The sequence below is a fragment of the Solanum pennellii genome, chromosome 2, assembly GCF_001406875.1.
Source record: "Solanum pennellii chromosome 2, SPENNV200".
Taxonomy (NCBI): Eukaryota; Viridiplantae; Streptophyta; class Magnoliopsida; order Solanales; family Solanaceae; genus Solanum; species Solanum pennellii.
In genome coordinates, this window is record NC_028638.1 from 17,040,769 (window position 1) to 17,067,744 (window position 26,976).

General features: G+C 34.2%; 1 protein-coding gene across 2 annotated transcripts in view; it reads right to left on the reverse strand.

The window, feature by feature from the left end:
* Positions 1-14,021: 14,021 nt before the first annotated feature.
* The window catches only part of LOC107011170 (DNA damage-binding protein 1), a 21,419-nt gene continuing 8,464 nt past the window's right edge, over positions 14,022-26,976 (reverse strand). For both annotated transcript variants that reach the window (XM_015210557.2, XM_015210556.2), the window contains exons 9-19: positions 26,653-26,862; positions 26,374-26,480; positions 26,137-26,245; positions 25,756-25,956; positions 25,451-25,666; positions 23,653-23,763; positions 19,001-19,276; positions 16,495-16,769; positions 15,788-16,139; positions 14,927-15,214; positions 14,022-14,777 (exon numbers count right to left, since the gene is read on the reverse strand). In XM_015210557.2, coding sequence (XP_015066043.1) covers positions 14,196-14,777; positions 14,927-15,214; positions 15,788-16,139; positions 16,495-16,769; positions 19,001-19,276; positions 23,653-23,763; positions 25,451-25,666; positions 25,756-25,956; positions 26,137-26,245; positions 26,374-26,480; positions 26,653-26,862 — 2,727 coding nt within the window. In that variant the 3' untranslated portion in view covers positions 14,022-14,195. The remainder of the gene's footprint in view (positions 14,778-14,926; positions 15,215-15,787; positions 16,140-16,494; positions 16,770-19,000; positions 19,277-23,652; positions 23,764-25,450; positions 25,667-25,755; positions 25,957-26,136; positions 26,246-26,373; positions 26,481-26,652; positions 26,863-26,976) is intronic.

Sequence of the window (26,976 nt, forward strand, 5' to 3'; positions counted from 1 at the left end):
AGAAACACAGATTTAAAATAATTTCCTTAAGATTGTTGCAAATCTGTGTTATGAAAATCAGAAATTACTGGTTGTAATAAATCATTCAGAAACACGAAGTAACTGAGATTTTCAGAACCAGTAAGTAAGATGAACAAAAATTTATTTGTAAAAAAAAATAATTGAATCTGTAAAAACTTACCAGAATCGAATACTCTTTTTAATTATTTAGGAAGAAAATCAAGTCCACTGAATTCACAGTGTCCCCTTAAGGAAATTATTCCCCTCTAGTATCCGAGGTTTGATTTGGAATATATCCTCCCAGGGTAAAATGATTTTAATCAGTAGAGTATAGATACCAAAAACTCTACTGTCAGCGAATCAATCCACAACAGGAAAGTACACGAAGAAATATGTGTTTTTAAGAAGAAGGAAGATCAGAGAATTCGTAGGAAAATATTCTGAAGACTGAATGGTATTTATAGGCAAGAAGAATATATTCTGAAAGGTTGCAACCCTTTCAGAATTGACACGACCATTAATGAAAGGTTGCAAACTTTCAAATGGTATTGACTGTTCCTGAAAGTTGCAATCTTTCAGAACAATCATGGCGGGAATTTTTAAATATAACGGAATTTAAAACGGGTTACGCGCGCGGATCCGAATCGGGTCGGGTTAATTAAAAAGTTGAAAACATTTCGGTTAACTTCTGTTATCAACTAATTAATTGAAAATAATTTTTGGCCATTTAATTAATTAAATAAATAATTAAAATAAATTTGTCCAAAAAATTATCTCTCGATCGATCATTTGCCAAAGCCAAAGCCAAAGCGAGCGAGCGACGACGACGGCGCGAGGGGGGTCCCTCTTTCCAACTCTTTTAACAATTAATAGGAGTGTTTATTTATTTAAACTCTCCTATTTTCATTTCCATTACCGATGAGGGACTATTGCTTTTTTCATTAAAGGATTAGAGGACTTTTCAAGTTCCCAACCTTTCAAGTTCTAAACTTTTCAAATTCCTCTCCTTCCCTCTATTTCCCATCAATTCTTGCTACATACCCAACACTCATATGATTCACAAGTTTAGATTCTTCAAAATACATTAAAGAACAAAGAGATGGAAAGAGTAGAAAGACCTTTTGCCATGTGTTCAACAAAAGTTGAAATAATTAAATATTTAACTCATAACTAAAACTAGCTAATTCATAGTTCATTTTGGATATATATATATATATATATATATATATATATTATCTAAAAAAGACCTTCTAATCATTTAAAATTTATTAAACATACATTTATAAAATGATTCAGATTATATTAAGTTCATGAATACATTAGTTCAAATGAATATTATGGATTAATATAATTGGGTTAATTTCCTATGTCCAATCAATATGGATTTAGTTAAAGTCCAAATTAATTGATTTGAGCTACAATAAATGAGCCTAGTTTGCTAAGCCCAATGTCATCTCATCCTAGAGGCTCATTTTGGTGTATCGTGACAAATGATATGACATGCCAAGTCAAACAGAGAAGTCAATAGGATCATGTCATGTGTCAAAAATGAAAAACTTGTTTCATAAAATTCATATGTCTCGATTGGCCGAAGGGAATCATATTTCAATCACAACTCCTCTATTCCAAAACTAAAAATAGGGGTCTTCATAATTCAAATAAGGACCAAGAATTCTAACAAGACGCTAGAGAAAATCTTGTGAATCAAAAATCGCTGATTTCTCTACAAGCTACAAGTGTAAGAATTCAAGCGTTCAAATTCAAGAACGGTCAAGACTAAGACCACCAGATTCAAGAACAAGATCAAAGCTCTTGTATTCAAGTAAGAGTCAAGATCAAGATAAAGTTCAATTTCAATTTCATCGAAGATTCAAGAACAAACTCCAAAGCCCTTGAATCCAAGATTAAGAGAATCAAGTTCAAGTCCATATCAATTTCATCAAGTCCACAAAATCAAGTTCAAGTTCAACAAAGATTCAAGAACAAGATCCAAAGCTCTTTAATCTAAGATCAAGTTCAAGAATAAATTCAAGATCAAGTTCAAGAACCCTTGAATTATATTGAAAAAGATGGATTAGAGGAAGAGATTGCAACACCCATACTTCAAAACATTAAGTATGATTGTTGCGATACTTTTCCATTCATGATTATTATTTTTCTCGACATGAATTTTACAATCCACAAATTCTAACATGCTTAGTGGGACAATATCTTTCAAGAATAAAAGAAGATCGAGATGAGTTCCAAGAAGATCAAATCTCAATCAATTGCATCTAAGATCACTTTTCAAGAATAAAAGAAGATCGAGATGAGTTCCAAGAAGATCAAATCTCAATCAATTGCATCTAAGATCACTAAGTCTAAATTTTCTACTAAGTCGAAGAATACTTGGTGTTAGCTTCGAAAGTTTTGGAATTGTTTCGAGGAACAAGGCCACTATGTTGCTTAGAGATTTATAAAACCTAAGCTCTACTTGAGAAATTTGTTTTTTTAGAACGCTACTACAAAGGAGAACTATGATTCAACAATGAAATCATCGACACATGCATCACATAATATAATTCTATTGAAGATCAACTTGCATAATAATCCAGGCCACTCTCCAACATTCTCAATGATCATGCAAGCTATGGTAACTAATATTTTCTTAGCCGAGGAGCAATTTGCAAATCTAACAAAGTAAGTTGAACAATTAACAAAATATATATACCACCAAGTATCAAATTGATAAGTTGATGGATATAATGGAAGGAATTTAAGATGGAGAAGTCATTCGTACGCCTGAAAAGGTGTTGAAGTTCAAAAGATCAAGAATTCCACAAATTAAACAAGACATGTCAAGACGAGGTCAGTTGCTTATGAAGGAATGATCCCACTTGGTATCTTGAAGAAGTTCATTGAAGGTACAATCAAAGATAATTATGAATTAGTCACCAAGTGTTTTGATATGTATGTCAAATCATACACTATGAAGAATTGATAGCTTCAAAGTGCCTCTCAATTATCAACCTCCTAAATTTCAACAGTTTGAGGATTAATACAATTTGAAGCAACATGTTGCACACTTTGTGGAGACATGTAATACTGCTTGAACTTATGAAGATCATCTTGTCAAGCAGTTCATGCGCTCTCTAAAAGAAAATATCTTTGTTTCGTACATAGATCTCGAGCCCAATTCTATTAATAGTTGAGAGTAACTAGAGCACGAGTTTCTCAATTGCTTTTATATCACAAGGCGTACATGAGCATGGTAGAAATCATGAGTACTCATCATCCTCTTCATCATAAATGATCCGCTTGCCCCGAAATGACCTGGACCAATAGGGAAATCCCAATTCATTGGGCCTTTCGATACAATCAAACATAAAGCCCCAAGGGCGCCATAAAAGAAAGATGAATATCACGACCTGAGAGCACACCCTAGAAGATATGGTATTCTCAAATCGTGGCATAGTATATTCAATTTATCGGAGGTCTTATACAAGCCCTTGGAAATCAATCATAGCATATATGTATGAAAAGTAGTGCGGAATCAAAGCTTTTCACACGAAATAATAATACTTCAAAATGTATTTCATTGAACATCATAGGAAAGACTAAGTCTCAAAGTCGCCATCTTAGACACACGAATATCTTGGGTCACTGCCTATATATCAACATAATAGAAATATCTAAGTCTATTACCAATGTCTTTAAGAAGAAAAATAAACATAGTGAGGTCCTCGGATCTATTGAGGACATACACCAACATTACTTGAATGAATACTAATCCAAGCTTCTCTTCAAAGACTCCTCTCAAATTCCACCTACACCTTTAGAGATAAGACAAAATATATGGAATTAGTACATCAGAATGAACTAAGTATGATGAAATGCAATAAAATCATGCTAAAAAGGACATTTGTATAAAACATGTTCTTTTTAAAGAAAACCTCATAAGACAAGTATAAGAGTCATTTACAAGCCACATAAACACATATAAGTCACATAACACAATATAACATATTATCACTTCAAATCATCTAGGCATAAGACTCTCTTACCAAAGGTCATCCTCAGGCTCACTTGAGTGAGAGATGAAGTGGCCGCCCATACAACCTTTCACACACATCTAAGAGATCCTCAAGTATTCCTAAGATAAGATTATTCACTATATTCAACTAAATCTCCTACCTAAAGTTACTCTAAGACTCACCTAAGTAAGACATGAAGAGACCGCCCATACACCCTCTTCAAGCTTACCTAAACAATCCTCAAATCTACTCTAGTTAAGTATTATTTCACTATCCTTTTTTTAACTCAAGTCAACTATGTTCATTAAGATATTTAGAAAACATTCAAGAATTAAGGACTTCACATAATGGTCTTGGAAAAGACCTAGGAAACCTACACCCTAGCACCTTCAAATCCTACTCGTGCCATGTCTATATAGAGTCCCATTCCACTACCTAAACGTTATAGATATACTAAAATGTATCCCACATGAGAATAGGCAATGACCGACATAGACCATACTATCTAGGCATGGAATCCGGAGTCTACCCTACTCTGGTTGAGGTTGTTCTACTTGCTAAGGGTAGAAGTAGGACACAACCCATGTAGGCACATGGTTAAGGAATATGAAGGGTTTCTTTGCACTATAGTATCATCTCAAAAAGAGTCACTCCCAAAGCATACTCAGTTCTCATAGAGTAGTTCAATCACAAGGGGTTATGAAGAGGTACCATATAGAACTCATAACCAAATCATACAACACCTTACCAATGATGGGTCCACTAGGGCTGCCACACAATGGTCAAATAGGATAGCTAAAAGACTTTCTTAAGGATGGTTTCATGTCGTTCCAGCTAACCTACCCCTAAGTCCATCATCCACACAAGAAGAATATCATTACGACCTTCAAGTTCAAGAATATCATAACCTCCTTTCTAGAAGGTTCCAAGTTAATGACCCTCTTAACTAGGTTCAAGGTCATTTTTCAATCACACATATGCATACATGACAAAGGTTCTTTAGCCTACTAAGTCAAGGATTCATATTCACATTCTTCATGTATCAAGTAAAGGGACATAGGTCTACCAAAATAAGACACACTTCATTATCATCTTATCATATATACAATCATATTCAAGTAGAACATAGGGTCAACTAAGTATAATTACAAGTCACCCTACACACTTCTATAGAAACACCATTATACTCCATCACAAGACTCATATAGTCAACTAGGAAGATTCACACTTCAACATCAAGTATACACATATAAGGCATCACTATAGCCTATCATGATCACATATAATCACTTAGAGGAACATATGTTTTGACTTTACATATACACATAAATCATATAGACCTTCACAATAATCACATATTCAAGTTATAACATAATAGAATCATAATTCATAAATTAATGCAAACAAGATCACATTCTTTACAATTCATAAAGTAATGCCGACAAGGCCACATTCTTCACAATTAAATCACACAAGCACCGCCACCATAAGTGGATCATACCAACCATCACAATTCAATACCGATACTACACAATATAAAGAAGGTTAGTTCAACATACCAACAATCCAAATCTCAACAAATCCAATCCATAGCCTATTCAACCAATTCAATCCACAAAGGCTTTTACCAGTAGCCATAGTCACCAATTCAATTCAATAATCAACTATACAATGATACAAGATAATACAATATGAAACTCATCAATTTAGGACAACCTATATACAATTCTAACATGCTTCTTACATAATTTAATAGTCCAAAGTAAACTACAAAAGAAATCAATACAATGGAGACATGATCAAATACCCATTACATAGCCAAAATAAGGAATTCATGATTTGCATGGGTTCATTAGAATTTTAGTCTAAAACCATTCAATTAACATCAATTTAGTCATAAATCATTGATTCAAAATATTTTACGCAAGGACCCGTGGCTAGATATCAAAAATAGGAGAATTCTCTTTTAGGAGTCTTAGAAAACACTTTGAAGTTTGGCTCCTTGAATAAAGAATATTCAAGGATGAAACACCATACCTTGATTGATGATTAGCCACGAAATTGAAGAAGAATTGATGGAGAACTCAAGCTCCAAGCTCCCTCCTTACTTCAAGCTCCAATGAAGTACTAGATAGTTCTTATTTTGGGGTTCGGATTTTGATTTTGAAATAATGACTTGACTTGGGTTATAGACTTATAAAACTACTTAAATACCCATAATGACCCTAAGTAATTGCCCACTTCATTTTTAGAAAGATAGGTGAATTACCTAAACTACCCCTTACCTGGCCGAGATGTTGTAGGAAAATTGCAGACCAATCGATGAGCCCAACTATGCTCTATTGTTTGGACGACGAGCCGTGTGGTGTGGCGTCGTTTTGGTCAGAGACCCTACAAATGGGGACTTTAGCTCCCACACTAAGTATGGGGCAACAACCCCCAAACGACGAGGCGATGTTGCATCGATGGGGGCATCGTTTGCCATCATTGGTAGAGACTGCTTTTTGAACCACAAGTTGGGTCCAACTCAAGGACCCTTAAGTTGATCCTGGGGGGGTCGTGTCCGGAAGTTTCCAACCCAAATACCTTCATATAGATATTAGGAACCTCCCACATCAATTTGAACCAAAATGAACATGTAAAACATGCAAAGGCACACTCAAACACACAAGCACGTCTCAGGGAAAAACATTCAGAATGTCTTGGACGTTTTTGGACTTCTGACCTTCAAACATTACCAATTTTTAGATACTTCCTCAAAACACTATTATAGACCATTTTAGGATTTTAAAACCTCATGACACACATGTTAGACTCTAGCTTCACCTAGTTTATTGTAGAGGTGTTATAATGAATAGTTATAGATCTCATAAATCGATGAAGAAATGCGAGCCTAAATTGCAATGATAGGCTTAGTGATGTTTCTGTAATATAAATGTGTGACCAAAAAAATGCATTGGGAGATATTTTACATCTTACAAGGAATAAATTCAAAATCCTTCGAAGATCTATCTACTCGCGTTAATGATATGGAGTTAAGCATGTCCTCTACCTCCCAAAGGAAGGGACACGAAGGAACCCAAGAGATGGAACAAATTTGTGCCCAAGAATGACAATAAAGGATCCATAAATATGAATGTGTCACCCATGAATTTAATGACAAAGAAAAGTAAGAAGCAAACTGTGTAAATGACTTCCCAAGAGAGTTCAAATCAAAAGTCGACACTAGAAGCAAGAAAAGGAATACTTCTTCTTGGATTCTGACCTTTCTAAAAAAAATTATGAGTTGCTCGAGTTAATCTCATTGGGTTTTCAGAGATTAAGCGGCTTGATGAAGAATTCATTAACCAAATTATTTAAAATATCATAGATTCGTGAATAACCCTCTTTAAAATTGTTGTCTTTAAGGATAAAATTATGTGATCGGTTAACTAAAAGAAGATTGTCCTTCTTGATGAGAAGGACGGTTCTCTTTCACATTCATCTCACTCGATCCAGTCCAAATATATATCTCTTAAAAGTATGAATGATAGTCATTGGAGCAAGACAAACCTCAAGTTAATATAGATAATGCTTAAGGATGGATTTTTGTGACTAGGCGTAGAAGCAACAAGTCAAACTTACAAAAAGAATCATCCGAACAATCAATTAGATGGATGAAGGTGAGGAAATTGGAGAAATAGAAATCAATCAAGCAACTAAAGAAGGAAAAGGTAGAAGCGTGTCACTAGTAGAAACCTCGATGTTTTGTGACTCTAAAGGAATTCTTACCAAGTTGTACTGCACAAAGGCTACTCAAGAAAACGTCGAGGCATCGAGTTTCAATGCTGACAAAGAAGATATATTAAATGAAACCTCAACAAAAGTGTCTCCTAATAACAAAGAAGCAACGAGAGAAATTCTATCAACGATATCTCATTTGTAGAAGCACATGCATGTGATATAAAAATCACATTTTAAGAGTGTATGCTGAATTCTAGTCCAATTCGATGCTAAGTCTACTCCAAACTGAATACATATAAAGTTATAATGCACTGAATACTGACATGCTAACTAAAAATGTGATATTTATATACTGAGAATGTGACAGTCGAAATTTGGAGCATGAATTTCTACTTAACTGACCTAACAAGTATAATTCATGAACTAGGGGAATTTACCCAAACTAGGGTTCTAAATTTTATACAAAGAATTATTCTATGTTTCCAAGAAAACATGATGCATAGACTGTGTATTCTTTAGCAACTGAAATCACAACAAATTTCTAAGATTTTACAAACTCTAGGTCTAAACAAGTTATGTAGATACAAGGAACTGACTAAATTTTAGGGACCTAGTGGATGAAACAAATCTACTAGTGAAATGCCACATATAGTGACAAAATCGACAAAGAAATACTTTGGATTTTGGGGATGAACTCTGAAGAACATTAATGTTTTTTCTTGATAGAAATTGGCGCCTCCTTCTCTTCTATTCGTTTGAACTTAGATGATTTTAGGCTAATGAGGGTTTTGGTAGGTTTTGACTAATTTATTAAGCTTAGACTAAGTAAAATGACGTAGTTTAGGTATTAAACGACGTAGTTTAAATGCCTAATGCATAAAAGAAAAGACTAAAATGACCCTAACTTAAAGCTGGCGAGGGGCCATCCATGAGGCCACTGACGGACCCTGACCAATCAATTGGGTTGTGGTCGTGGCCCTGCCTACCTTCAGGTCTGGTAGGACTCGTCTACGATCCACTTAATAAATCTTGTGAAGGACCACGGTCTGTGAAGGCTGTCGTGAAACCTCATAGTGACTTGGGGTATACTAGGTTAGGACGACAAACCCATCCACGACTCGTCAATAGGACCATATTCGTGGAGGGATCGATGGTCCACCATTTTTGGATGGGTGTGAACCACGATGAGGGTGACATGTCGTGGTTCCTTTCACCGCTCATGAACCCCTCCGTAGTTCATCAAATTTCTGTTGTTCAAGCTTAAGTACGTTTTGAGGTGTTACATGAATAACACACTTGGGTGGTTTTACAGCTGAATGGAGATGAATTGAAATACTTAGGAGTGCATTTGTAATTAGCACAACTTTACCTCTATAAGAAAGAATTTATCATTTCCAAACTTGAAGCTTGTTCTTTACCTTTTTAATAATATCATTATAGAAACATATAATTTTTATAGCATGAGAGATGGGACACCTAAGATATAACAAAAGGAAATTGATCTATATTGAATCGGTGATTTGTGAGACTTGGTTGATTATATTACCTGAGACCTTGTTGTACATGTAGAAAAAGTTCTTCTCTTTACTGATTTTCTTACCAGATATCCGTTCATACTCATTTAAGGTATTCTTCATAAACTGTAGAGAATACTTATCCGCTAACACAAATATTATAGTGTCATCAGCATATAATAAGTGGTTGAAGTCAAAACTCCATTTTCGAATTACGAATCCTCTAAATAATGTATCTTTAACTAAGACATTCAAATACCTAGATAGCACTTCTGTTGATAAGATAAATAAAAGAAGGGACAGAGGGTCATCTTGCTTTACTCATTTGGTTGAATGAAAAAAACCATAGATTGTCCATTCATCAGATCTTCCATAATATTGCAATGAGGAATTGTCATAACATTCTATCATAAGTTTTGTCATTTATTGATTTATAACTACATTGAGAACTTTATCTCTTTTATTAATATCAGTAATAACTCTTGAGCCAAGAGCACTTTTTTTTAAAAATATATTTGCTTTTCACAAAATCAGACTGATTCTTAGAAATCAGTGATGGCAGAATAACTTCAAGTCTATCATGCATGATTCTAGATATGACCTTGTTTAAGAAATAGCTGAGGCTAATGGGTCTCATTTCAGAAAACTTATTCACTATCTCTTTTTTGGTGTAATAGTGTGACCATCATAGAATGATTTTACCACTTTGATAACATCATTCCTCTATTATCTCTCTATAGTCGCCCAACTTTGTAGCATTTATCTGTCCTCTTTGATTGGGACTTCTTCAAATAATTTCTCCTTTATTCTGGCCCGTTAAAAGGTTTACACTAGGGGCGGAGCTACTGTAGCGGAAGGGGATTTGGCCGAACCCATCGATTTTTTCGTAGATCCTCTATTTTTATTAAAATATGAAATACAATGTGTATATATATTCCCTTGAACCCATAAACACTCTGAAGTGTTTAGCCCAGTAGTCGCTGGGCACCCAACTAGACCGCATACAATTTTTTGGATTATTTCTAAACGTGTGTGTGTAAAGTGATTAAGAAAATAGAATATCAGTAAGGAAATAGTATTTATGTTGTAATTACTTTTTTTTAAAAAAAAAAACAAAAAATCGGTAAGAATTAATTAAAAACGTAGGTGGGTTTATATTTTTTTTCTTTTAAAAAAGCAGAAATTATTAATTTTTTAAAAAAGTAAAAAGTCGGTAAGAAATAATAAAAAATGTAGGTGGATTTATATAAAAAAAAAAATTTAAAGCAAAAATTGTTAAATGAAAAAAAAAAGAAGGAAAATAGTATTTGTAAAGTATTATGAAACTACAATATCTGACTTATGATTTACATTCAAAAAGTTTAACGCAATATTTTCTCCAAAAGTTAGGGTTCTAACTCTTATTGTTAATCTAATTGCTGCTATTCAACAACTGGCCTCCGGTCTGTACTCTTGTCTCTCCCTTTCATTTTTTCGTTCTTCGTTTTTAGTGAATTAGATATTTGTATTTATTCGTTAATTCGATGGTTTGTTACTTTAGGTTAAATCGTTATTTTTTTAAAAAAAATTTAAAAAATTAGAACACACTAACATAAAATTCTGGCTCCACCTCTGATCAGAAGCGGATTTAGGATTTGAAGGTCGGGGTGCCACAACGTTAAAGTAAGATAAAAGGACCGATTGCTTTAATATTGGGTTACAATTCAGGTTATTAAATTTTTTTATTTTTATAAACAAATCGATCAAGTGTGCATATAGTAATATTTTCTTTTAGATATTATGTAATCAGAAATAACTAAACAATTTATTTTTATTTTCTATTTGGAATTAGATGTTCTATTCGCTGAAACTTTGAAATTTTTTTTTTACATTTGAGCTTGTATAAATCATCTAATAATATTAACATAATATATTCATCTTCCATTCATTTTATGTGTCGTTGGAGATTTATAGTTGGGAAAGAAAAATTGTAGTTTCAGCCTATTCATCTTACTTAGCAAAAACGTCGGTGAAGATCGAAAGAACTTTTAAATTTAAAAAAAAAACATTTTGAAACTTATGTTTTCTAAAAACTACTATTTAAAGTAATATTCATTTGACGCTCATAATTCTATACTCACTAATTGATAAAAAATTTAATAAGTTACACTCATATCAATAGATTAATAATTAGTGCAATAAAGAATAGTAAATAAATAAGAATGAATGGAGAAAAAAAAAGAAAAAAAAGGAGCAAGCAAAAATATAGATGTTGATGCTGTGGTTCAAATTCACGTTGACAAGGTGGCAGACTCTCTCCTTTGTCAATTGGGTTATTCCGCAGTACAATCACTGGGTAGCAAAAGTAATACATATTTAATTATTGTACATATATACATATATGTATACAATATTTTTTCCAAGATCAGTGGGTGTGGTGGCACCCCCACCCAACAACGTAGATCCATCCCTGCCTCTGATTTACACCTAAATATTTTAACTTTTTGTTCATTAATTAGGTAATTTAAATACCAATGTGATACCCATAATTACGATCTGACCTATCTAATATCGTTATTTTAATTAATAATACATATTTTACGATTACTTAATCACTGATTAATAACTCTGTATAATAAAATTTCTTTTATTGCATAATTATAGAGTTAAAATTAAATTTTATTATTCAATAACTCTTGGTTATATGTCCAAACAAATTTAAATTTTTCAATCAATAATTAAGTAACCATTCAAGTTATATAGGAAATGTTCATTTTATTTTTGCCAATTAATTTAGGTAATTTTAGACATTTCTAAAATATACTGAAAAAGTACACACATTTTTTTTGAAAAAAAAAAAAACTTAGTGACTCTAAATTAGAAAAGAAAAAAAATAATCTTATGCACTACCATCCAATGAGGGCATAAAATCCAACTAATTAAACCAGTTAGAGGCCGTTTGGTTACGGTATAACTTGTCTCTTATTCATGTATAAAATAATGTATTAAGTTATACAATGTTAGGTAGAAATTTAAAAGTCAACGTAATTTATACCATATTTGGTTGCATTTTTGTAGTTATACATAATTAATACCAACATAACTTATGAGAAAATCTATGTATAAAGTTATGCATGGTAGAAGATGAAATAAGCTATGTGGGTATTAGTTATACATGTATTAAGGTGATAAATTACATATTTACGTTATTAATTTATTTTATTGTTTTTAATTGGAACTTTCTTATTTTCTTATATATAAGTTTGTTGTTTTTATTTCTTTTTTATATTTAGACCATTTTTGTTTCTTTTAATTTTTTTAATTGAAAACTTTATTGTTTCCTATCAAAATGTGTTGTTTTTATTTCTTATTATACATAGATTATTTTCATTTTTTTTATTTACTTACCGGTTAGATTGATTTATGCAAATATAAATATTTTTTTAATATTAGAAATTAATTGTATATTTTTAACGGTACATATGCTAATCAAATATTACTATTATATATTATTTAATATATTTTACATTTTATCAGTCTGCATTATTATTTTGTAAATAATATATATTAATAATTTACAATAATTTTAATATTCAATACTTAATAATTCATGTATTGTAATCTCTTAATTCTGCATAACTAAACCATGCATAGCTAATACATGTATAGCTAATATTTGGATGACTAAATCTTGCATAACTAATACCTGCATACTAATTCCTGCATAACTAATACCTATATAACTAAATTCTGCATAGCTAATACCTGTATAACTCTAAGCAATAACTAAACAGCCCCTTAGAATCATTCTCGAGTTTGTTGCATTGAACAACAAAGATTTTAAAGGTAATTTTATAAGTTCTCTTATAAACGTAAATTTAACTAAATTCATACATATATATAGGTCGGTTTTGTTTATTTAGCAATTATTCTTAAAAAAATGTGTCCCATAAGAAATAACTTCGATCTCACACAAATGATGGTTCACAACCTCTTATTTTATTTTATCAAATTTGTTTCACAGATACTATACTGTAGAGAAATATTTATGCTAATTTATAAAGGAATATAAAAAGGCAGATTTAATTTCATTAATATTATAGCTAAGAAATAAGTAATGACAGTTTTTTGTGAGAAAGGGAAAAGAGGATGGTATAGGGAAATGATAGAAATAAAAATACAAAAGAAAATGACATCAATTAAGAGACTGAATTGTGTATGATAGAGATTGACAGTTCTAATTATCTTCTGCTAATATTAAATCACCTTTTAGCTTGCACAGTGAATCTACTTCACTTTTTAGTTTGAAGTATAGCTTTGACTACCTCTCTATGTAAAGTATAAAGTTTGTCTTGTCAATCATTCTTGACATCAAACTTTTCTTCTTTTCTTTGTAATATGACAGAGAACTACTCCAGTTTCGTTCTAATTTACGTGACTTACTTTCTTTCTTAATTTATGTTACTTATTTTCCTTATCAATCGATCCAAAAAAAACATATTTTTATGTTAAATAACAATTTCACTATAAAATATACATTTTATTCTCAGTAAATTTACAGTCATACAAATTTTTATCATTAATTTTGAACCATACATTTTAAAAGTTTTTCTTTCTTTCGTAAACTTTATACCGAGTCAAATTATCTCATATAAAATAAAACAAAACGGAGGAAATTATATATTGCAATGACCATCCCTTTTTAAGGGCTAAAAAAAAAAGGGACCATTCAAGGGCAATTCGTGCAATCAACTCCATGGGATGCATTAAATGGGAGCCAAAAAATTGGACATTTGGGTTTGCAAATGATTCTTTTTCAACTTAAAATAAAAATTCAACAGCTATTAAAAATATATGAGATGATAAGTACAGATATAGGGATAAGAACTTGTATCACAACCTCACAGAAGAAAAAAAAATTAAGAAATGTGAAAATATTACAGAGATGAGACCATTAAAGATTCAACTAATGCAACCTTGTCAACTCTTCCACTCTCTTCATTAGTTCCTCAACTGGAACTGACATAGCCTTTGAAATCTCTTCCATCCGATTCCTGCTAAGATCTAGGAATGATTCAATCAAATCTCCATCAAGAAAGTTTTTAGCATCTACTGTTTTCTTCTCGTTGTAAAACGACCTCCACTGCTCGTGGCTCAGACCTCCCACACCCTTTATCACTTTCCGTAAGTTTGTCTGCAGCTTCTCCAAAAATAAATATTGATCATGAGGTAGTGATGCAATCACCCCTATAACACCATTCACTGTGCCAAATATGACGGTGGGTATCTGCCCAACATCTGAATCTGGTAGTCGCATGACAAGTGAACCATGTCTAAACCTATTAACAAATTCGCCAAGGTGGTATTCACCAACCACTTCAAGACGGCTGCGCTCCTCATCTGTAGCACCTTCACTATTTTTCCTGACCGTGAAAAGGTTAAAGTTATTCTCAGCACCAAGATAAATGTCATCATCGAGAATCTCAACAGCTGACATCCAATTTGCATTATAGTCTCTGGCTCGCTCCTCTATAGCACCCTCTTCATGCTAAACAAGAAGGATACCGTAAATGTCAGCAATGACTTCTTACTGAAGTAAGATGAATTAGGCTAATGACAAGAAGCTAGGAATTAAAAGTAACGTTGTAACTTTAAAATCTAAAGCATTAGAACTCTGTATTTACTACCGAAAGGTACCTTGAAAATCAGCAGAGAAATGGATTTCATCAAATCACCAACAACAATGAAATCCCCACGCGTTTGAACATAAAGAGCTAATATATGACCATGGTGTCCACATTCTGTCTGCAATTCTCGGCTGCCACCATCCTCACGCGAAGCCCACTTGTACAATTGAATCTTCTGATTGATTGCAGCAAGCAGTTTCCCATTGAAGGCATTTAGAGAGTAGACAGCTCCCTTAGTTTCCTTCTCAGCAATTAGCTGGAGCTTTCCATCTTCAACTATAAAAACTAAAATTCGGCCCTGCAATTTTACTCATCATTAAGGTACCTTAAGTAACCATAAAAACGAACATCAGTAATTAAACAATTAACTTCATTAAATTGAAGGCCCAAGTTACAAGTTATCAGTTTTGATTTGAAACAAACTTAGATCAACCGAAACAGCCTCAAGGTGTAAATATTTCTTCCAACCACAACTTGCTCCCTGTAAAGGATTAATTTGTTTAACTAGATACTAATGATTTAAACTCCACTCTCTCCCAAGCTAATCATAAAGATTATCATCAGTTTTCAGTGCAGCCCTCCATCCATCCCATATTTGTTATCACATCTCACTTAAGCAAGGAATACAAAGATCAAGTTGAAACTGCAAAACAGTCCAAATAAAAGATCACCAACGACGCAAGTTACCAGACCTCTATGTAGGGGGACAAAGTGAGGACAATGATGGGAAGATGTTAAAGTTCCATCAGATGAACTCATAGGAAAACAATATGGTTGACGCCCAAAAAACTACTGAAATCAATAGTTCATTACAAATCACAGGATCTAAGCAAACCTTATGATTAGAGAATCTTCTATCAAATAAACTTACCTTAGTAGGTTCATTTTCCTCTGGCATCACATATGCAGTTCCAATGCAATAATACACATTACTATCATCAGAAAAGGAGCAGCTTAGTATGGAACAGCCATATTCAAATTGGTCAAGGGGATATGTTGATATGAACTCAAATGTCTGATCATCCAACAGGCGGACAAAATGCATTTCAGGATCATCTGCATTTGACTGAGTATACTTCACACTGCATAGAGCAAATGTCCGGGTCTGCTCTTGATGGCTGATGCGACGTGCATGCTCCCCAAGGGGTATTGAACGAATGTGAAGCTTTTGAATTTCATCAATAGTGCCAATTGTTAACTCACCTTCTTTAGCGATTGCAAGGCTGTTGACAAAAGAGAAATAACTACTTAGGCATAGAAAATATAGGATACAATTAATTAAAATATGATGAAACTACAACCAACAAAAAAGATACTTCCGACAGACTTGGAAGATATGGCAAAAATCAACTCTTAACATTAGCTTGTCAACAAAATATGGAAGAAATTTTAATTCTTTAACATGTCGACACCAGTAATAGGTGCCTGAGGCCTGAGCTAGCAGTTCGTGCTCAAAAATGTAATTGAACAACTAATTAAGAGACAGATATAAATTACCAATGGAGTGCCACATTCAACAATTAGTGAACAGGACACAATTTTACCAGTAAAACCGAAGAAAAGGAAGGAACAAATTACCTGTCTGGAAAAGCTGCAACATTGAATGGGCACATATGACTAACTTCTTTTAGATTTACATTGCTATAAAGCAGCTTCTTGTTACTGCTGTAAATAACTGTTGGCCTATCGGAGGCAGCAAAGACATGTGTTGTATCTTTAGATGAGAATGTACGAAGTGTTATGGGCTGTGTCCCAAGAGAAACTTTTTTCCTATCTGTCAGCTCACCAGTACTCATGCTCAATACAAAATTCAAGAGATGGCCATCTCCCAAAGCACATAGTAGATAAGATATCTGAAAGGGAGATAGTTTAGAACCCCAAAAAAGGAAAGAAACAGAGGCAAAAGAACATATTAGATTAGAGGCGGGCAGCCCAAAATTGTTCATGGCTATTGTCTGGAATTCAAAATTCTAATCAATTTTCAGTCATTCAAATCTGCTGTCATAAAATTTCATGTCTATTGTCTGATATATTCAAACCCTAATCAAGTATCAGTCATTCAAATCTGCTGTCATATACTTACTCTTTACTCTTGTCATCTGACTACACTAGTCAGTTTGATGAAAGATGAACTGTACCCAAACTTAGGAAGTAACATAATCTAGGCTTCAAGAAATTCTACTGTTCAGTTCACTGAACGTCCCTTGTTGATTCAAACACCTTCGGATCTTATTATTTTTATATTTTTGATAACCGCATTACAATCATAAAACGCTTCAGGTCTTGATGTACCTTCAGGGCAAGATTTATAAACAGTCACAGGTCTATTTACTATCTTTTATTCATAATGCAGATACTGTTATTGGAAATAAAATACTAATGGGAGGTACATAGTTTATTTATTTCATTTCTTTATTTTAAGGACCATGAGGCGACTCCTGTTCTTTTACTTTGTTTTTCTAAGTTGTATTTTACTATAATATAAAATTACATAGTAAAAACTAAGAAACAGTTATGTACATTTGAGGAATAGCCTCTTATCCGTATTTCATTTTGGTGGACCCAAGTGGTTCCTATGTATACAACATCAGAAATTGTTTGTAGAAAACTGTATCTTTTGTGAGATTTTCTACTTTTTAGTGTGCTTCTCGTACACGGGTGTTTCTTTCTCTTGCAACAACAACATACCCAAAATTGTTTGTAGAAAACTGTATCTTTTGTATACAACATCAGAAATTGTTTGTAGAAAACTGTATCTTTTGTGAGATTTTCTACTTTTTAGTGTACTTCTCGTACACGGGTGTTTCTTTCTCTTGCAACAACAACATACCCAAAATCCCACTGAGTGGGGTCTGGGCCCTGGGGAGGGTAAAATCTGCACACATCTTACACCACTACCTACTTTGTAGTCGTAGATTTCTCTTGATTAACAAAATCTCATTACTCTTATCCAAAAGCAAAAAAAAGTGAAAGAGAGACTGTTGACTTGAAACTTTCCGGCAGTTATTTAAGCCTAAAAAAGTATAATATATCCAGCCAAGTATCTTTATAAAAGGAAAAACACAGCAAGCCCGAGCTCATCATTTAGTCTCTTTTCTTTTTTTCTAGGGAGCGGGTGAGTGGGAGAGGAGATTATAATTTTGTTACCTCTCGGTTAGCTCCGTAGATAACACTTTCACCTCAATCAACCACAACCACTAGATTCCATATAAAACAAAATACATCAGGAAGTCATTTAGAAAGTATGTTTTCGCATCAAAGGTGAGGGTAGTTATTTTCTATTATCGTGTCTTTTTTAAATTTATATTAGCATACGAACACGAAAATGTAAGTGGAATAGTGTGCAGCTAAGAGGGAAAAAGTAAAAAGAAAAAGAATACATTATAGAAAGTGGTTAGCGTTTTGAAAAGATGCAACCCAGTGCAACTTTTTCCCTCTTTTAAACTCTTCCTTTCCTCCCTTAGCTTACCTTCTGTTTCTAGAAAATAATAATCACAAAATTCTCGTAACAAAGGACAGATAGAAATCTAAATGATTTCTTGCCCTTGACTGGAAGGTTGATTGAGAAAAGTAGGTGGAACAATATTTGAGTTAATGGGCTATTCTAGTAATGATCCAGAAGCCATTTTTGACAATTTTCACAGAGGACTAGGCAACAGTATAAAGATTCCACAGGAATTATGAATAATGAAACAAAAGTAGTTGGTCTAGATTGAGGGGCAAGCTAAAATAGAAGAACTATCAAGCTATCCTTTTTAACAAAAACCTAATGTGATTCTAGAGCACAACTAACAAACATATCTAGTTATAAATCTATAAATTTGAAACTATCAGAACTTAGTAATTAGTTTCCATTCTAACAGTAGCCTACTAAGAAAGCCTATACGCCTAGCTTACCAAAAAAATAACATAAAGAGCCCACAATCAGAGACAACGGGGCAACCCACCTTCAACCCATTGTTTTCCTGGTTTCTGCACAGGACAGTCCCAGAAATGAAACGTAATACCCTGTTTGTCATTCCCCAAAAGAAAACAGATAGTCGAAGCACATATACAAGGTCACTGTAAAGATAAGAGAACATACCCCTTCGAAGGAACACATCAGAACAGAACGAGGAATTATCTCCCCTCCTAGCTGTTCCTTTGTAATGAGATTCAAGTCAGGAAGTGAATATATCCTGACACTTATGTCTGTCCACATTCCAACTGCTGCAATGTTACTGTAGTTCGGATTTTCACCAATTGGATTTATGTCCAGGCACGAGATATCATAATCCAACTTGGCATATTTTACTTCATTCAACACCCCATCACCAATTTCTAGGTATACCAGATGGCCACCCCCAGTAGCCAATAGTACCTGTAATAGAAAAATAACAGCACATGAGCTAATCGGCAGAAGATGGAGTGACAAAACCTTGCAACAAACAAAGGTAAACCATGACCAGGGAAAAAAACTATAGTTTCCAACAAACATCCTAAGGTGTCCGTGGTTCAATTGGTTCTACATTGAGTAATCTAAAAAAATTACAATCATTTAATTAAGTGATTTTACTATTTAAGTCTTATCAAATTCTCCATAACTTTTACCCTTCCGGGTGGCCAAGTAATTTGGGCTTGGGACTTCCATATTTCGAGACCAGAGGTCTTGAGTTCGAAACCCCTTGCCAGCGAAAGCAAAGGGTTTGCCTTCTGGGTCAAGCTTGTCACACCGGGCTTGCCTAGTGCGGGTCACCTCTCCTATGTGGTTTGCAAGCTATTACACAGCCTGTGCGCACCCAAAGGGTAGCAGCTGTAGATTTCCCTTGTCATCCAAAAAAAAAATTCTCCATAACTTTTACATAGTAGTACTATTTACCCAAGGTTTAATAAACTATATTGCTGAGAGATCTAAAACAACCTATCTCTTTCACATTATGTTTTATATAGTTAAGCAAATCACAACTCTTTCTTGTTCAAGAAACTGAAGTCATCTATGTCTTAACTTCTACCAATCAACGTTGCTAAAGATGCGCTTAAGCCTTGAAGCGAGGCTCAAAGCATGTTTGAACACTTCACCTCGCTTAATTTGTGGTTCAATGTCGTCATCAAGGTTCTAAGACATTCTTTTCCTTGCCAAAATACTTTTCACTTTATCGTAAATGTTGTTCATTTTCTGTCATCCTTATATTTATTCATCTTAGACTAAAAATATATATTTATATTTTTTCTCCATTTGAGCCCTTTTTTCAATTAAAGTCCGTGCTTCATTTGAGAGCTTTAAGGCCCCAATAAATCTTAGAGCTTCTTTTCGATTTTTGCTTTTGACAACAGTTCTACTAATTATTACTTGCCACAACTGATTTACAGATTCATACCAAGAAGAGGAATACATTAACCCTAAAGCGCCTCAATGACCTTGAGTTCATAAAATAAAATAGAACATTAAGACGTCATTAAGACGCTCACAATGTAATTGATCCAATTCTTTTGGACAATATAGATGATGCTTATGAATGGGTAATTGGAATCCTTGAGAATCATGATGATGAAGCAATTTTTGAGGGAGATTCTGATTTCACTTGGGCTGGTGCTGCAGACACAAGTGGAGTTGAGAAGAACTATTATGGTTTAAGGGGGGATACTGCAAGCGTTACATAGAAGGACGAAAAGTAGCTTCAAGTTGCTAGTTGATGAAGTGGAAGAAGATAATAATGGAGCTGAAGAAGATGTTGAACAATATATTGATAGTGGAGGAACACAAGATTGTCAAAATCTTGTAGACGAAAGAGAATTAGAAACCATTAATAGCTTTGGTTTTGTTTGTTCTGTGGTCTATGGAAGATTTCATGATATCTACTTTTTAGTTTTTAATTTTAACGTTTGCAGGTAGATATTGTCTCTATTTAGTTTGGTCTCTTTTCTTTTAAATTGTGCTTCACTCTCAGTGAAGTGAGCGATTTGCTCCAGGCTTCAAGCAAACAAGGGCCTTGACGCTTTTTCTCGCTTCACGCTCCCAAAATTACTGGTAAACAGATTTACTAGAAGATATTGTTTCAACATATGCAAAACTGTTGCTATCTCAGATAAAAAGAAAACTTAAGGGTTGTTTGGTAAAGTGGATTAGCAAAAATAATGCATGCATTTACTTTGTGTTTTAGTTTAATGACCCTCAAAATGAAATAGGATGAGCTAGAGCCTCACGAGTTTTATGAGTTAATAACTTGTTAAAATAATGAAATACGGGCTTTGAAGTCAGTTGTAAAGAGTTTGGAAGTCAAACGTCAAGGGACAATCAAGACGTCCGAAAACTAGTCTTTTGTGTGCTAGTGTGTTCTAGTATGTTTTCCTTGTTTCGGTGTGTCGTTTGGAGTCTATAATCAGTGGAAGTGACCCTAGTGTCTTAATGATCATGTTTAGGGTCAAAACGTTCGGGTATGACTCCCCAAGGACCGCCCAAAGGATCGTTGAGGAGGACCCAAACATGGGCCAAGAAGCTTCCAAGGCAGCACGACCACGACCAAGATGAGGAGACCAGTCCACGTCGCTGGCTTGGCACTCAACACGCCTCCGCGTCTTGCATCTATCACGAGGCTTACCGTCCAAAAAAATAATTCGTGTAACAAATTATTGAGGTGCCTCCGCGACGCGCAGCCATGTCCCAGATGTGGCTGCGTCATTAAAAGTCGAGTTGGACGTTTCTAAAAGTCCAATTAAGTGTAGGGGTGTTTTGGGTTATTTGGGGGATAGTTATTTTATCTATTCCTGGGCATTTTAAGTTGGTTAAAACCCCTAAACCTAGAATTAGGATTCATTCTTCAAAAAAATTAAACCCTTCCCCCCCAAAAAGATTCTCTCTAGAACTCCATTGGAGGCCAAGCTCAAGATCAAGCTAGGAGATGGATTTTCAATAGATTTCTTCTCCAGTTTTCATGGGTCCTCAATCAATAAGGTCTGGTAACTCTTGATTCTTGAATAAACTTTCATTCAAGGAGTTCTTTCAAAGATTTTTCCAAAGAGTTTCAATGATCAAATTTCTCAATTTCAATCTAAGCATGGGTTCCTTGTCAAACGGTTTTCTAAGTCATTCTAATGATGAATAAATAATAAATTAGTGTTCTTATGATGATTTCCTAAGGAAATTCTTGATCCTCCTAATTCTCGAAATTGGCATATAATGTGGTTCTTTGTGAATATGATTTTATGTTAATGAATTGTACTTGGATTGGATCGTATTGTTAGATTTGATTACTATCTATATCCATTGATTATGAATTATGATGGATTGATCTGTGTTGATCATGGCTTGGCGAATTGGTAAGTGACCTAACTTCTAGTCTATAATATGAGAATTGATGAGGGTTGTATGAATGTTCACCTTTGGTTTGAATGGTGGAAAGGGGACACTATTCATACATTTCACTAAGTACTACTTAAGGGTTGCTTGAGGCAAGGAGTTAAGATATTAAGGAAGATAATGTATTGGAGATATTGAATGTTTTAAATGTGATGAATGATTTTATGTGTTGTCATGAATGGTATCCATGTCTATTATGATGTATGTGAACTATATTGTGCTTGTATCAAAGGTTCATGAAGTTTCTCTAAAATGGCATGATGCATGGTTTCCAACTAAATGTCCTCTTTAAAGCATGTTTTTGCATGGTTACCATACTTAGTGCATTCTTATACTAACACCATTCTTCTTCATCTTTTTATACCAAGTGTAGGTGGTTGTGGCTAGTAGACCTTTCCTAGAATGAAGAGCTTGGATTACTATTCCCAAGTTCGGATGTGTGCTTAATGATTCAAGGACCCTTATGTTAAGAGTTTTCTTTAAGTTCATGTACTAGATAGTAGTTGCTTTTGTATTATAAGGGTCGTGTCCCTTTTGTGTTGTAGTCGTGTTGTAAGATAGCTACATCGAGACTTGGTACTTCCATTGTATTTCAAAAAGGTTTTAAATGAGATGACTTTTAGCCTAGTGTTATATTGTGAAAAAGTTTCAAATTTCGCACTATTTTATGTCTATGCGATGAAAGATGTCGACCTCCGAGAGGTCGAGTACACTGTGTTACTTCTAGGGGGTACCTCCCAGTCGTGACATTTAGTAATACCTAGTTTGGTATGCTTTTTCATGCTATGTATAACTAATGTTTTGTTGTACTAACATCGTGGATTGGTGTGTCGAGGTGTGTATTACTTATATCATGGATTTCTAGGTATTAATAATGCAAGGGGTTTTAATACATGCATTAGCATGGTTAAAGATCTCATTCCCCCTCAATTCTTTTTCATCTATTCCACCATAATTGTGAAAGGTTTCTTTGTAAATAAATATTTTTATGCAATGCATACTATCTTTAACACACCAAACCAAACAATGCATAAGAAAAAATTGGTGTTATTAATGCAAGCATTACTAATACACTCTATTTAGCATTATTCTTATACACTCCATCGAACGACTCCTTAGTACCAACAAAGAAAATGAGACTTATATGCAAAGGAATAAAATCTGGAAACTATATAACTTAAAAATTGTGTAGTTGTGCATTGGGATCTGTATCCTATTGCCAATGTCACAACCAACAGCATCTGTCATTATCGTAGTCAGTTTTTATCTCTTTTTGGAGGCAGAAATACTTCACAACCATGATATATAAAGCTAATCAACATTTTTTCAAAATTTATCATCAACAGTCTTTTGCACGTCTCAAGCTATTATAAAGTCCTGAATGAATGCAAGAGGTAAACCTGAGTGGCATTAGCAGTTGCAACATTGACCGAGTAGCCGGCTGGGGCAAACCACTCGTTTTTCAGATCTCTAGACGTAGAACTGACCAGTCTAACAGAATTTGAAGTAACCTGCATGGCATTATGTGCAACTGTCCTTAAATACATATATTATCATAAATAGATTTCACCCATACATATATATTAATGAAAACGTTATACCCTAAGCAATCAGTGTACCATCATTGGTTACTAGTCTACCAAAGTAATGCAGAGAGAAAGGTAATGGAAGATTCTGGTTTCACAATTTTAACTGTGTGAAGCTGAATAAGGACAGCAGTAACAAAGCAGCAGTGATTGACCATCTCAAATATGACTTTACAAAACCAATACTTGTTCCAGAAAAGATAATGTTTATTCTCATCCAACAAAGCACATAATAGCATAACAGGACGCCTTACAACTTAAGAAAGATGACACACATAAGAACTTTGGCAAAATTTAGCCACACAAGCTGGCAACTTATTTTTAACTGAAAAGAGAAGATATTGAAGTAAGATGCTTCAGTCCTAATATTTTTTTCATTCCTAACTTATGTGATTATGCGATAATATCATAGTGGAACTGGAAGGACTTGACAAATCTTCAAAATTATTTTACAGGATGCACATAACAAACCAGAAAGAGAAGATATTGAAGGAAGATGCTTCCATCCTAATCTTTTTCATTTCGAACTCCAGTGATTTTGAGATAGTGTTATAGGGGAAGGACTAAACAAATCTTCAAAACTATTATACAGGATGCATATAACTAACTCGAAAGAGTACCAAGCACTGGTGGAGACCATCGAAATCTAGAGAAGGAAGAATCAGTTTCACAATGTGATAACTCAGACCTTTTGTTTTATGGAGAAGAAATCATCTTTCTGCAGATGGCTACTTAAAATTTATAGATTTTGTAATCCACTTATGAGCATTTCATACTTGAAAAGTAACACCAATACAATCCTAAACGAAAAGGTTAGAACATACCAATTCCATGTAGACCCTAAAGTATATGATTCCCCAAACAGATATATATTATCATCACGATTTTGATCTAATCATAAATATGTCTCATATTCATTACCTGGAAGTATATAAGAATCTTATATGTAGGATCGTTATGAAAACAATAAAGACCTCCTAAAAATGCAACCACTGGTAGGGAAAATCATTTTGCTTGCTGTCGGTGTGAAAGAGCCAATTCCATATAGACCCTAAAGTACATAATCCCCCTAATAGATCAATACTGAATCACACTTACGATTAAATCATAAATGTGTTTCATTCATTACCTGGAGCTAGATAAGAACCCTATCCGTAGGATTGTTATGAAATCCATAGGGACCTAAAAAGTGCAACCAGTAGCGGGATCAAGGATAAGTCATGCTGCCCATAGTCAGTGTGAAAGACCCTATCTGTAGAACCAGTGGTGGGATCAAGGATAAGTCATGCTGCCCATTGTCAGTGTGAAAGACCCTATCTTCTTTTTTATTTAATTCTGTTCCTTCCAACTTTGTCATACCAAGTCCGTTTAGCTCTTAAAACAGCTTGCCAATCCTTCTCATTTGGCAGAATGTTTCATCAGTAGTAGCAAATAGCTGATTATTCCATATTGTCCTCATCCACCCAGTGAGAGAGACAGGGACATTTATAGAATCAAAAAATCTAGTTCTATTTACATACACTGAACACTTGCAAACTTACATCTAGCTGATAAATCAAATTAAAAAAAAAATCTTACACTCAGAAAAAATGTCTATCAATGCAGGGCATACCTGAACAAGCTGGTTGTATACAGCATCATGACAAAACAAGGTCTGGACTTGAGAATTGAAGCCTTCTATCTCAGTTTCTTCCAGCTCATCCTCAAGGTTCATAGCCAAAACGCGTGTCTCACTAATGAAGCTAACAACCAAGAATGTGTCATATGGATCATCAGTAGCAGATCTAAGAGACCACATTCCTTTGATCCCTTGTAGTTCCACAGACGCCTATAAAAGAGCATTACATATAGATAAAGTTATTCTAGCAATATGAATACATAGTAAGAATTCCCTCAAAAATAAATTAGATGACAAACCTGTTCATTTATGCCAATTCCATTTCGAACAATACGAAGTGATCCATCCTTATAGGCTCCAGAGCAAGTTACAACCTGACCTTGACCTTGCCTTTCCAGATCAACAACACAGAAGTCCACGATAGGTCCTAAATTGACATATCTCTCTAGAACTTCCACATAAGAACCTTTGGTGTCAGGCTGGAGATTGAGCTTTACAAGCTAAACGTGAATTCAAAAATATTAGTGGAACTGTGAAATATGAAGCACCACCAGAAATAGGCAACTGAAATTTAAAACCTCAATGTTCCAATGAATGAAAGGCTACTGTATGGAAAATACAATAAGGCAGCTCTAAAAACCAACTTATTGCACCAAGATGCACTCAACAGTTTAAAGTACCTGTGAATCTCCGTAGCTTGAGCCAATGAAGACAAAAGCATTGTCTAGGTATGATATGGTTGATGCAATAGAAGTTTCCCCCAGTAGCTCAATTTTGAGTCCGGTAACTCTGGAAAACAGATTAACAATCCACATTAAACATTTTTATTCCAGCAACCAGGCAAAGGTACAAGAGAAGATTTCATTCCCAGCAACTCAGCTAAAGTAGAAATGACAGTCTAGAAAATGCTGACGCACTTCTCCTTCTCATGAGTGATTACAAGTAGGTGAAGAAGCCCATTATGATCCCCAAGCAAATATCGAGAACCATCAGCATCAACCCGCCCATATGCTCTTGTGATAGACTTGAAAGAACAATAAAGCATTTGTAAGACAATATCTAATTCATGTATTTAATTAACAGCATCTTTGACAACATCTAGTTTAAAGTTTTAAAAGGCTTATTCAGGTTAAATAAGCTGGTGGAGGTGGTTGTACAAGAAGACTGGAAAATTAGTAAGTTGTACATGTGCTTACAGGTCTAATTGGGATAGCCTTAAAAGCTGAAGCGCTGCAATAAACGATGGTTTCTTCTCCAATAATCAATACACCACACAGTGGCGGAGGTACTGGTATTAGCAAAGAAGCTCCATTATCAAGATTATTTTGAGCCCATGGCCCTTCAATAAAATCTTTGTCTTTCAAGGACACCTCATATGTTTTGACATGTCGGGCATCCTTGTTATCCTGCCAATCAAACATAAAAGGTACAGAACAAGCATCAGAATGAAGTAACTTAAACTGAAAAAAGAGCCATGGCAATTGTGCAAATGAAGCCCTTTGGTGGGTTCAGAACCCCGC